This window comes from Tinamus guttatus, unplaced genomic scaffold (genome assembly GCF_059628265.1).
Source record: "Tinamus guttatus ecotype Peru unplaced genomic scaffold, ASM5962826v1 Tinamus_guttatus_pri_ptg000172l, whole genome shotgun sequence".
NCBI classification, from domain to species: domain Eukaryota; kingdom Metazoa; phylum Chordata; class Aves; order Tinamiformes; family Tinamidae; genus Tinamus; species Tinamus guttatus.
In genome coordinates this window covers 6,800,959-6,813,116 of record NW_028288706.1, presented here as the reverse complement: position 1 = coordinate 6,813,116, position 12,158 = coordinate 6,800,959, and the positions used below count along the sequence as shown (strand labels likewise).

Sequence of the window (12,158 nt, the reverse complement as noted above, 5' to 3'; positions counted from 1 at the left end):
GACAACCACTTTACTGCGGCATGCTTTCAGTAAACCCTTTTAAAAACATGTTCTAGTTTCCTTCTAAAATGTCTATTTGACCTGTAATCACAAACTTGATCTAGACAGCCTCAGTAGATAAACTCTGAAATGCTTTGTTTTCTAGTCAGAGGGGGAGTAATTCAAAAGTCATTTGGTATTACTAATAAGAAGTCAGCTTCTTAAAAGCTAAGCCTCTAAAAATCACACATACTATATAGGGTTTTTTTTATTCAAATAATTTCAGTAAGCTGCAGAAACAAGTATATTACTCATATAATTATGAGTTTCAGAAGAACTCCTACACTGAGAAGTCAAAGTTAGAGACAATCAACAATCTTTTAATATGAAAGGAATATAATTATAAAGGCATCTGCTTTACATAAACCATGGGTTTTTGCAAGTGGTTTTAATACTGCACTTGGCTCATTCCAAGCTGGCAGTTGGTGCAGTGATGCCAACATTTATAAGACAAATCACAGTTTACTGCAGAAGTTTCCTTTCGATTCTCTTGTAAAATGGGAGAAAAAAATAAAGGAAGCTGATTGCTGCATGCTGGTATTTCCTTGCAAATTCTTCTGCATTTACATATCTGACATCTTAGACCTGTCCTCCTTCAACCATCTGACCTGAACCACTTCTCTGAGGAGCATCCCAATCTGCCATACCCTGCCCTCCACGTCCTGCTTCCAGAGCCAGCAGAGAGCGATGACACAGACACTGGCAGCCAGTGCCTGCAGACCCCCTGCCCTGCAAAAAGGGCAGTACCCTGGTCTCATTAGGAAGACTCACAGGGCAATACTGTGCTGCTTCTCTAAACCTAGCCAAAGAAAAAGGAAGGACAAAAATCTCCCTTTTTCCTCCCAAAACCCACAACACTAAGCTGGTCCTTGCCAGGAAAGCTGAATCCTCTCGGACAGGAACAGAGCTCTTAACAGAGGGAGGTAAAATCTCCAAGTTCCAAGTTTTCACGGCATGCAGTGAGGTAGAGGCCTCCGCGTTTTTTGTAAGGTCAACAAAATACCTTGCTTACAAAAGCTTTATTGCAGATCTTTCAGATTAGTTTACATTTTCTCCTCATCTTTCAGTGGTGATTGAAAAATATGTGAAGAAAGGTAACATGCATTTGCATTTAAAGTTGGCAACTTTAAGAACTGGAGGCATGTGGAACTGTAATCTTTTGTAAAATATCCACGAGAAGAGGAAAGTAATGCACGAACGCATCTTCTAATTTGTATTTTCACTCAAAAAAAAAAAATCTTTCAGATTAAGCAATCCAGAACAATAAAATGAACATGAAAACTTCATTTTTTTCCCCTACTCAAGCATTACATTTTATAAAAGCTCATCAGAACATTGCAGAGCTAGAAATACATATTGTGTTTCTAGCAAGGATCTATTAAACAGTAAATAATTTTTACACAGGCAAATGATGATGAGGTTTCACACTACCCCAAATCCAGTTAACTGCACAGTGCTGTGCAGAGAGGCGGATCTCTGTCTCTGCTGCCCCTCTTGCCACTGCAGCTTGGGAATTTGCAGCCACTGGGCAAGTTGGTTCATCCTCCTCATGGAAAACGCAACCACTACATTTCCTACTCCCCAAAAAATCACAACCAGTTTCTGTTACAATAGCTCATGGGCAGAAGCAGGATGAGCCCCCTTCACGATAGCCCGCAATTACACTGGATCAACTATTATGTAAAACCACACCACAGGAAAGCACTACCTTGTGGGCCTGGGGGCTAAGAGCCTGCATGAGGACAGCCACTTGCATTGGTTGCAACTTGACTGCAATGTCCTTTTCAAGATGATGCTGTCAGCATAATATTTTATTTTACTCTTACAACAGGCAACATGGGTGTTTCAGAGTCAAGCTTAGGGTCAAGAGGATTCCAGCTCAAGTCCCTAATCACAGACCTGCTGCACAATCTGTAACCACTACCGGGACTGTTCTGCTACCAATGCCAGAGTCTTCATATTTCAGGCAAGGCAGGTTTTGATGACTAGGAAAAACTGGAAGGTTTGATTCAGTAAAGGCTACCTGCTAACAGGCTTTCAGTTTTGCTGCACAGATTCCTTTGCTGAAACAGAGAGCAGCATTCCCCAGACTGAGTAATGTTCAAGAAATTCTGATATCTTTACCTCACTGTATGATAAAAATGTATTAACACCATGAGATGCAAACCAGCAGGTATATGAGAAAGCACAAGCTCAAATTAAAGCAGGTCTACTCTAAAACTAGAAAAATAAATAAATAAATAAATAAATATTTGCTACCCTGTGTGCTATTCACACATACAACTTACCGGAACCACTAACAATGTGGAAAAAAAATTACAGAGGAATTCCAGGAGGAATGAATCAGAAGGTCGCATCTTTCCATCTATATTGATCATTTTTGGCACTTCAGGAACAAGGCTCACTGCAGCTTTGAAAAAAGCATCAGCTACAAAATAAAATATAGTTGCTGTATTATCACTCTAATTTCTACGGCAGTCATGAATTGAACTCTAAACAATGACTAGGTATGAGTCAAATCAACCACAGAAAATGAACATATGCAGAACTGCATTTATGACCTTGGCAAAATAGCTATTAAGAGATTTTTCATAATTCTTTATTACGCCTCTCTCTAATCCTACAAAAATAACATTAGAACATCTTCTTATCAGCTGATTAAGTTAACGTCCATAACCAAAACCACAATATTTTCCTTTTATTCTAGAACACTTCCCATATGGTAACACACAAACTACTGATACAAACACTTTTTTGCACTTTTTTGGCTACTTCTCAAAATACCAAATTTCTATATCCCATTCAAGTTGTTTATATTTCAGAGAATATTTAGCATTAATACTAGATTCATCTTTATTTTACAAGAATAGAGATTGAGGCTAAGATGCAAAATTACAACAAACCGACAAAAACTCCCAGTGAAAGACAAACTGTGTTAGGTAAGGATGGGGATACCAGTGACAGCAAGGTCATTTTCCAGGAGCGCGACTTGCTATGGAAATACTCATTTGAGCACATGAGACTCCAAGCAAATTTGCTAAATATAGGACAAGCTGATATCTAATTTAAGCTTATGAGAAATACCAATGAAACATGTGCTTTGGAAAAACTGCAGTTCTTCTGACTCTTGTTTCTTTTCAGCATACAAGCACTCGAGACCTCCTGAACCTTTCCGTGCCTAGAAAGCACACTTCTGCACTCAAACCTCATATTTCCTTTTATATTGCAGATTTATTTCGTGTGGAAAGAATACATTTTTATTTAGTTCAAACAACATATTGGTTTACACAGCCAGCCCCAAGGCAGATATGTAATCTTTCTCAGAGCTTTATTGAAGGCAGGAAAGCAGCAGCAGATGTTCATTCTAGCACAAGTAAATGAATTGCTATCACTTCCACAGTTGTTTTAGTAGAAAAAAAAGTACATGCCCCACATCACCACATAATCAGAACATGTGACCAGACAAATGAAAATACGTGTCCTAGAAAATAGTGAACATATCAAAGTATCCCTGTATGAGAGGTAGGGAACATTCCTGCCTTCCCAAGTTATTTTGTATTGGTGCAGGAATGATCTCTACAGCAATTAACCTTCACAAGGAAGCAGAAAAGCTGCAGACTACTTCATCTTAATTAACTACCTGATTAAGTAACTAACCCCCAAAGACATCAGTCCCAGATATTCTCCTGAAAACATTAACATGAAACCAAAACCTCTCGCCTTCATTACAGGTAACTGTTCGATCCCATTTACCCTTCTTAATCTCTGCCATTGCCGAGCTCGGAGCTGCCCTCCCATGTTGTCTGACCCCCGGGGGGCAGGAGCCCCCTCCGCAGCCCAGAGCCTGGCTCCACTTCCAGGAGTGCCGTGGGGAGCAAGCCCAGCCACAACACGGCCCCCCGAGCACGGCAGCACCGTCCCCACGGGCCGCTCTCCTCCCCACGGGCTGCTCTCCTCCCCAGAAGGCAAACCAAAAAAAGCACATGGGGGCAAAAGCAATCAGTGACATTTTGTCTTGTAAAGGAGGACACTCTGCTTTGCTTCTGGCACATGCAGTGTGCTGGCCCTTGGGAAGACCTCCCGCCTGCCCTGCTGCTAGCTCAGCCCATCTGCATCGGGCACAAAACAGTTCTTCCGCTGCAGCACTAAAGGCACCCAGGCACTGAAGTTCACCCAGGGTATATATGCTTCATAAGAAGCAAAAACAGAGTAAATTTAGATTACTGCAAAGGTTTGATTAGAGTTTTCAGAAACTTAACGGTCCCTAACGCACTTCACTCTATTCTTTTGAAGGAGGACATCAGAGAAGTCATCTGAGCTTCTGAGTCTGGAGAAAGACTTCACTAAATAGGTACTTACGGGAGGACTATTTTCTTAAGAATGAAATAGGCACCAGTATTCAATTCTGAATCTCAATAATTATATGGTTATGTAACTGTACTTTTCCTCTATATTTTAAAGTCAATTTATCAAGTTATTACTGTATTTATACTTCAAGACAAAGAAATGCACTGGTCTTTCATGGTTTCCATAAAGTATATAGTAAAGAGCTGCCTTAGAACATCAAAAAAACATAATGATGCATGTTCTCGATTAAAACAAAAAAAAAAAAAACAAAAAAAAAAAAAAAAGAGAAAAAAGATCAAACATGCTTTTTTCTGGTGAAAGATGCTTTTTCCTGGATTGACCAAGAGCGGGATTTTGCTTCTAGGTGGAGCTGCTGTTAAGCTAGATAAGGGGAGAGCAGCCTGCTCATTACTACAAATCATCATGATAAAGTTTTGCCAGATGTTGTTAATATCTTGTGCAGTGCACCGAGCACGACAGACTTCCTGCTTCACTAATTTCATCCTTTCACAGCAGCTCCTTCAGTTCGTTTGACCACAATCCTATAAATCTTTCCCCCTGAGCATCCATGCTGACCTTCAGGCTAGGAAAACCAATAGTCTCATCCAAGTCAACACTTCCAATAACATTCTGCAGCAGAAAAACAAATGCAACCAGTGTGTAGGTGTTTTCCTACGTCATAATTCACAATGGTACATACACACACACTTATACCTCTCTCTCTATACATATATATGGACACATAGATCTGTGGAGATGTTCTTACAAATAAAAATTAAAGTTTGCATAGAAGCATTTATTTTACAGTTGTATTCAAAGCATCTGTGATGGTCCATGAAACTGTCTTAACATAAGATTTCAGGCAAGCAAAAGACAGGGAGAAATTCTGCTCGTGAAGAGCATCTCCAGAGGGCAAGGGGGAGTAAGAAGCTTGACATACCTACACAAACTATTTAATCACGTACAATTACACAAGGCTAAATCCACTCAAAGAACAACAGCAGGGACCATCTGCAGTCTTCTGCATTCCAGATCACCTCTGTGTCCTACAAGCCTGCCGAGCTCATCCTAATACTTCATTAGATTTCCAACATCTGTTGGACATAGAATCAGAATCCTTGAGAACTTGCACTCCAACACAAAGAAACTAATGACAACCAAGTGTGCTTTATATAAATTAACACATTACTCATTTGATGATGAAGCACTGCAAACACTTGGAGCTCTTTCTCTTAACACTGATGAGGTAATGCTGAGAGTTTTGCCACGTCTACGAAAAATGTTCTTCCCTTGAGCTATTAACCTACTGAATACCCTGAGTCTTAAAGCTCTCTAAACATCACTTCTAATCCAGAAGTTACAATCATTTTAAGTAACAAAAATGAAATAAGAAAATGAAATAACGTGATAGAAAACATAAACAAACAAACAAAACCCCCAAGCAGACTGAAAAATGATATAAATCACTTAAAGAGTCAAAATGGATTTTGCATTGAGAAACCGTAACTCAGAAACCTATGAAGTTTTCCAAATAACCAGTGAGATTGTGGTTAAAAGTGATCCAGACAACATGAATAGTTTTTACAAAAGAGCTTTAAAAAATTAAAAGAGAAGCTTGTAATATCCCTCACATAAAAAGCTCCTAAGGAACTTAAAAGAAGTTGACAAGAGATAAGGAAAGCCCCCTAAAGGGCTAAGAGGAAAGATTAAAAGAGAGGAAGAGGGGAGAATAGTGGAAATAAAAAGACAGTTTTCACAGTGAAATGAATCTACTAGGAGGTTCCTTAAAGGTATGAGGAAAATATTCTTAAAATGACCTGGCCATAACAGTGAATGGGGAGGTGATGAGATTCGCAGAATATTCTGGAAACTGCCTGCAAAGAGTGGCAAAAGGACCTCCTAAGCAATAAAACAGCAGATGAAATCTAATATTAGCAAGGCATGTGGGGAAAGAAATAATCCTTACTATAACTACAGACAGAGAAGTTCCAGATAAGCTATTTACACTCATGAAAGATCCTGGAGTCATCATGGATGGTTTCCTGAAAACTACGTCCTCAACAGCTGTCCAAGACAAGCAATGTTAGGAATCATTAGGACAGTAATGGAAAAATAAAGTGTCACTGCAGCATTTATAAAGCAGTTGTGCATTTATATCTGGAATACAGCCTTCATCCTCCTATCTTAAAAGGACTAAAAAAGATTAAAGAAAGGTGATACAGAATGGACTGTTTCCCAATTAGATAAGACTAAGTTAACTCAAATTTGTCAGGAATTTATCAGCTCCACCATTTCATAAGCAGCAGGAAGAAAATGCACCAAGAACTGATTAACTCAGATAGCAGTCACCTTATTTCTTCAAATTTCATACCTTATCATCTCTCTGTTTATATTCCTCACATCTATAAATATTTTTGGGTTAGAAAGCAATCTTATTAATAAAAATGGAATGTAATACTACTGAGAAAATAGACTAGAACAATACAATGTAAAAACTTTACTTATTAAAATACTCCATACCACACATTGTCCAAAGTGCAAAAAAAGCCTGACACATTTATAGAACATAGAAGATAAAGCAATGTTCTCTTGAGAGAGAAAAAAAATCATTTTGCTATCTACTAGGGAAAAGGCATTTCAGCTACATTTAAAGATCAGAACAATAACTATTTCAAAACACAGTAAGCAGAGATTTTAGTTCTGAAGCATATACACTATTTGTTAAAGATCAGTGTTGGCTGTTTAGGGGGGATGAAGATTTTTTATTATTATTTTAATTTTGACAATATCTTAGTTAAATTAGTCTCACACAATCCTTTGAATTACATTATTCACTCAGCATGTTATTTCTGAAGTGAGACAAGGATTTCACAGCCTTAAAGATAAAAAGCGTCACTCAACACGCATTACCAGAAAGTTGTTTCATCTCTATCCACCTGCTGAACGCGGTGACCACCAATTGAAGTCAGGCTGTCTGTCTCTGACAGGCAAAGCAGCATTTGCACAAGGAGAAATATTGTGAAATTAAAATATTGCCTGTTTGAAAATCCAGAAGAGTGACACAATGGAGCATGCATTGAATCTAAATTAAGTAATCCCTATGACAGATAGTGTGACTGATGACAATTTATTATTCTGTGTTGGCAGCATTGCCGCTATACAGCAGTGTTTAGTGATTCAATTGGGGGAAAAGCCCATACAATCACTGTAAAATCCCAGACCCTGCTTCCTGAGGTGGCTTTTAATAAGAAATACAAGCTATGCTTTCAAAACAAAAATCACCTAGATATTTGAAGCTTCATTAAGGATTCCTTTTATTTAAAGCCCCACTTGGAAGCCAGAGGCAAAGACAAGACAGCAGTCTCCAGGAAGAACTTTTGCTGATGCTGGACCTCAGAACCTGCCACAGAATCAACATCTTTTGCAGCAATTCACCACAACATCTCTACCTACCAATACTCTGACAATACCAAATTTTAAGACTGAACAGTTTACAGACTGCTGGGTTTTTGACACGTTTTCATGTGTCCTTATATGTAGAATTACTGCATACTAAATGCACAAGAAGAACTACTCTCCAGTATTTCTGTAGCTAAGGAAGCAGTTTTCAAAACATTCTTTATGGCAGACTTAAAATATCTCATCATAAAATGGAACTAGAAGACTGATCCAAATAAAAAAGTTCCTTTTTTGGAGCAGATTAGTTTTAATTTCAAGCCATTCTGGTTCACTCTGCAGTTGTACCTGGCACAACTGAAAGGCAACATGAAAGACGCACTGAAAACTCACGCCTGTCAAAATTATAGACTGAATTTCAGAGCACACTGGGTTTAAAAAAAAAAAAACTGCAAATGGTTGTTAAACCTTAATCTCCAAATCATGCAACGAGCTGAATCATTTCAGATTCTTCACTGTCCTGTATCAAAAATGTGAATACTAAAAGATGCTCTCTAAATCAGTTTAATACGCCTTTTACATGAACCTACAAATGCATGTTTCTGACTCAATTTCATTGTATAACATATCTGTTCCAAGAAAAATAGCAATTGCCACACTAGAGTACTTGAATGAGTGACCTTCAAGGCACAAGTGGAGATGGAGCTCAACAAGGCGTCACGTAGGAGCTTTAGTGAGCGACAAGGCAAATCCCAGCCGGGAGGCTGTGACGTGGTGCCTGAAAGCGGAGCACTTTGACACAGCCCCTGAGAAGCTGCCACTGCTGCACCCTGGCATGGGGAGGAGGCCAGCGCAAACGCAGCTCTAGGCACATGAGCTGTGGCTCTGGTTCTTGACAGCCTCTCACTGCAAGCTTCGGCTCAGCAAACCATTTACTCCTATGACCTGGGCCTCCTCTTTATGACAGTCAGTCTTCTCAAATCCCCTTATCTATCCCAATAGATGAATTTATTCCTTTTCTAAATTAGGCACATCGACAATTTAGTTAAATATTTAAGGAAAACCTCATTGAACAAATAGATAAACTCCCCACAGGAACTAAAAATAATTATAAAAAACAATTAAATGGCTAAAAGGAACATCTGGAATAGTCAAAGAGGTACTGCATGTACACACACATGCCCTGCTACTGACAAAGCTATGAGATCAGGTCCATTACCTTTCAGTTCTATTTCTCTTCCTAATTTTAAATTGATTAAGCTAACCCCAATTAGCATGAAATAAAGGTTACACACAAGGCAAGACTTCACTTCCTAGTCAAACGATATCATTAATGGCATACTGAAAATTGCACTTCATGCTGCATTGGTTTTAGTGGATCAGCAGCTATTTGGCATCATTTAGCTGGCTGGGTTTAAATATGCTGTTACGAATGTATCCATGTTTCTCATTATAAACTTGAAATGCATTCCCTGCTCTTGAGATACAGACTAAGCTAGTTACTTTCAAGGACACATTATCTCACTACAGGTAATCAAAACATGCAAAGATCATTCATAAAGTTCATTATAAGTTGTGTCATTGTTCACCTGCTCAGCACATGCTAAATTACTCATGCAAATACAACTGTGACCAAAATAACAAATTTTTCTAAGGGGAAACAAGTATATAAAGTGACTTACAAACAACAAAAGTATTTCAGTGTTTTACACATGAAAAAGAAAACAGGGTTGGCTTCATTTCAACAAAAGCTGAGCAGAGATTGACAAAATATTTGTCTCTGTAGCTTGCAGGTCTAAATTCAAGGGAGAGTGGCTAATAAATACACATTTAAAGGTTAAGTTCTCAATATTTTGGACACACCTGCTACCTTAAGAGGTTTTAGAATGGTGATGCCTGTGAGTTGTTCAGTGGGCGCATGGGGTTCATGTGGGAAACCCTGCTGTGCCCTTCATAGAGTCTCACACTGAAAATGTGAATAATGGTTGGGGCCCAGGGTCTTGTGAGAGGAACCACATAAATAATGGAAGAGCAGTTTAGAAAAGTTATTAAATCATAATGTTGATCCCAAAAAGCACAGGGCAGAGTCCCCAAAGGCTGAATATTAAAGAGAGAATGCTTGGAATTGGTTTCCATCAAAAGATGCACTGCAACACAGCAGCAACAAAGACTGATACAAAGCATGAGGTAAAGTGATCAATTAAAATAGCTTAACAGGGAAAATAGTCAAATTTGGGGTTAACTCATAGTTCATCCACAAAGAAACTGCACAATACCAATTACACAACAACTGATTTTGCAGATCCTTCACTCGGAGACAAAAGCCAGCTTTACTCTAAATCCCTCTGCTTTGTTATATGTGCGGCATCAGGATTGAAAAAAAAAGAAATGTAACAGTCATCTTGTACTAAAAAGCCTTAATCAGCATCCAAAGGCAGCTTGTTTGTGCAGCTGGAACATACTGGTGAACACAGAGCTTGAGCAACACCAAAAACTGGAAAAAAAAAAAAAACCTAAGTAAGCGAAAGAGAGGATACACTTGCCTTTGCCTCATGCAAAACGACAGCAGGGAGTAGGTGATGCGCCCGGCCTCAGCTCCGGGCGCAGAAGGGCTGGCTCCCTGTGGCGTCCTTGGAAAGACTTCAGAAGGTTTCTGCCTTGTGGATCGTTTCAAATTCTGATGCATTTCCTCTCTCAAAGTCATTCCTTTCCAATACTCTGTGCCTATCTAATTTCTGGCAAGTTAAACTCATTTGAATCGTTCTCTCTCCACCCACTGTAGGAAAGGCCTTTTCCAAGACCTAACCTATGAAATTAGGGAGAGCAGGAAAAAAATACCCAGCTACAATTGCAACTACCGTATCAATGTTTTCCTGTAGCATATGATGTAAGAACTTTTTGTGACCTGAAGCAACCAAAGCTTTACCTGCTTTTACTGCAAATTAAAACACATTTAGTCTTCCTCTAAAGGAAAGCAAGACAGAACTTTCCTTCAATACTCATAGGCATCCAGAGATGGCAGAATCTCACAATACTATAAGGCAAGATAAGCATGAGCGTCCTGCAAGGAGAGTCATCAAACACTGCCCGTAAAAGGAACGACCTGATACGGAACATAAGCAGGAAGAGTAAAAGTTCTAAATCTCAGAATGGCCTGCATACCTTGCCAAATTCAGGCAGTTCAAAATTGTTAAATAACTAACTAACTAAATGAATCTACAGATAGATAGATCTTCTCACACATACAATCCACCCTGAACTTTAAATACCCATTGCAGGAACCTTAATAACAATAAAATATAATGTCAGCAAGAGCAGAATACACATAGCACAGTGGGATGTAGTGATGATAGATTAAAATCACCACAACAGGAACATTTTTAATCTTCTTGCAAAGAAGCACAAAGTTAAAACAAAGAATTAATTCCCAAAACAAAAGATGCTGCAGAGTAATCCAATTTATTACTTTCAGTGCAGCAACAAAAATAAAAAACAAAGAAAAAGCAATTTACCTTTGGAAGGCAGACACTTAAAGTCAGTATTAGAATTACAAAGCAAAGTAGACGACAACACTTTAAAAAGGAAAAAGATAGATACTATTGACAATTAAAGGTCTGAAGACTTTTAGAATAGGTATCTGTTGTATCTGTCTTCTAATTGGAATATGAATAGGAAAAAGATCATATTAAATTATGATACAGAATAAATAAATGCTCACACTGTTGCCAGTCACTCCAAAGCTTTTCTCCACCACAGCACCATTTCTCAGAATTTCCATTCAGTTGAGACTGAGCTAATGGGAAGGTGAAAACCAGTACTCAGGCACTGCTTCTATCAGTCATTCAGATTAAACAAGAAAATATTTTTTTTGTTTTTCATAATGCCTGATATTATTCCCTCTATTACTCTTTAATACAGCGGCGTGCTTTTCTTATTTGAGAATTTATCACTCACGCGCTTTGATGGGCAAACAACACCAGAAAACTAACTTAATTCCATCCCGTTCTTGAGGGACTTTGTCAGCTGCACTACTATGCAGATGAACTAGTTTCTTCATCACAGTTAATATAAGCATATTACTTGTGATTATAGTGCTTAGAAAATTCTGCGGGAGAAAAAACAGTATCTGTAGTTTCAAAGTTATTTAACTTAGGACAATCTACCTCAAAGCCAGGACTTTGGCAAATGGAGTCAGTTGCTCCTGGCTATTTAAATCACAGAATTAATGCTAGACATGAAGAGTTGCTTTAACACGGGGAGTTCACATTGTAAAGAATGCTTGAATCAGGGCTACGTTTTAATCACATTGTAAATACTGTTCCACATTTCAAAGATGCTCTTACCCATTGCTGAAAATACTCTGAAGTAGAAGCTTC

At 38.5% G+C, this 12,158-nt stretch overlaps 1 protein-coding gene across 1 annotated transcript in view; it reads right to left on the bottom strand.

Moving 5' to 3' along the window:
- Positions 1-12,158, bottom strand: part of VPS35L (VPS35 endosomal protein sorting factor like) — a 45,743-nt gene that overhangs the window by 7,287 nt on the left and 26,298 nt on the right. The window contains exon 27 of the mRNA XM_088523200.1: positions 2,328-2,467. Within this exon, the coding sequence (XP_088379326.1) occupies positions 2,328-2,467 (140 nt within the window). The remainder of the gene's footprint in view (positions 1-2,327; positions 2,468-12,158) is intronic.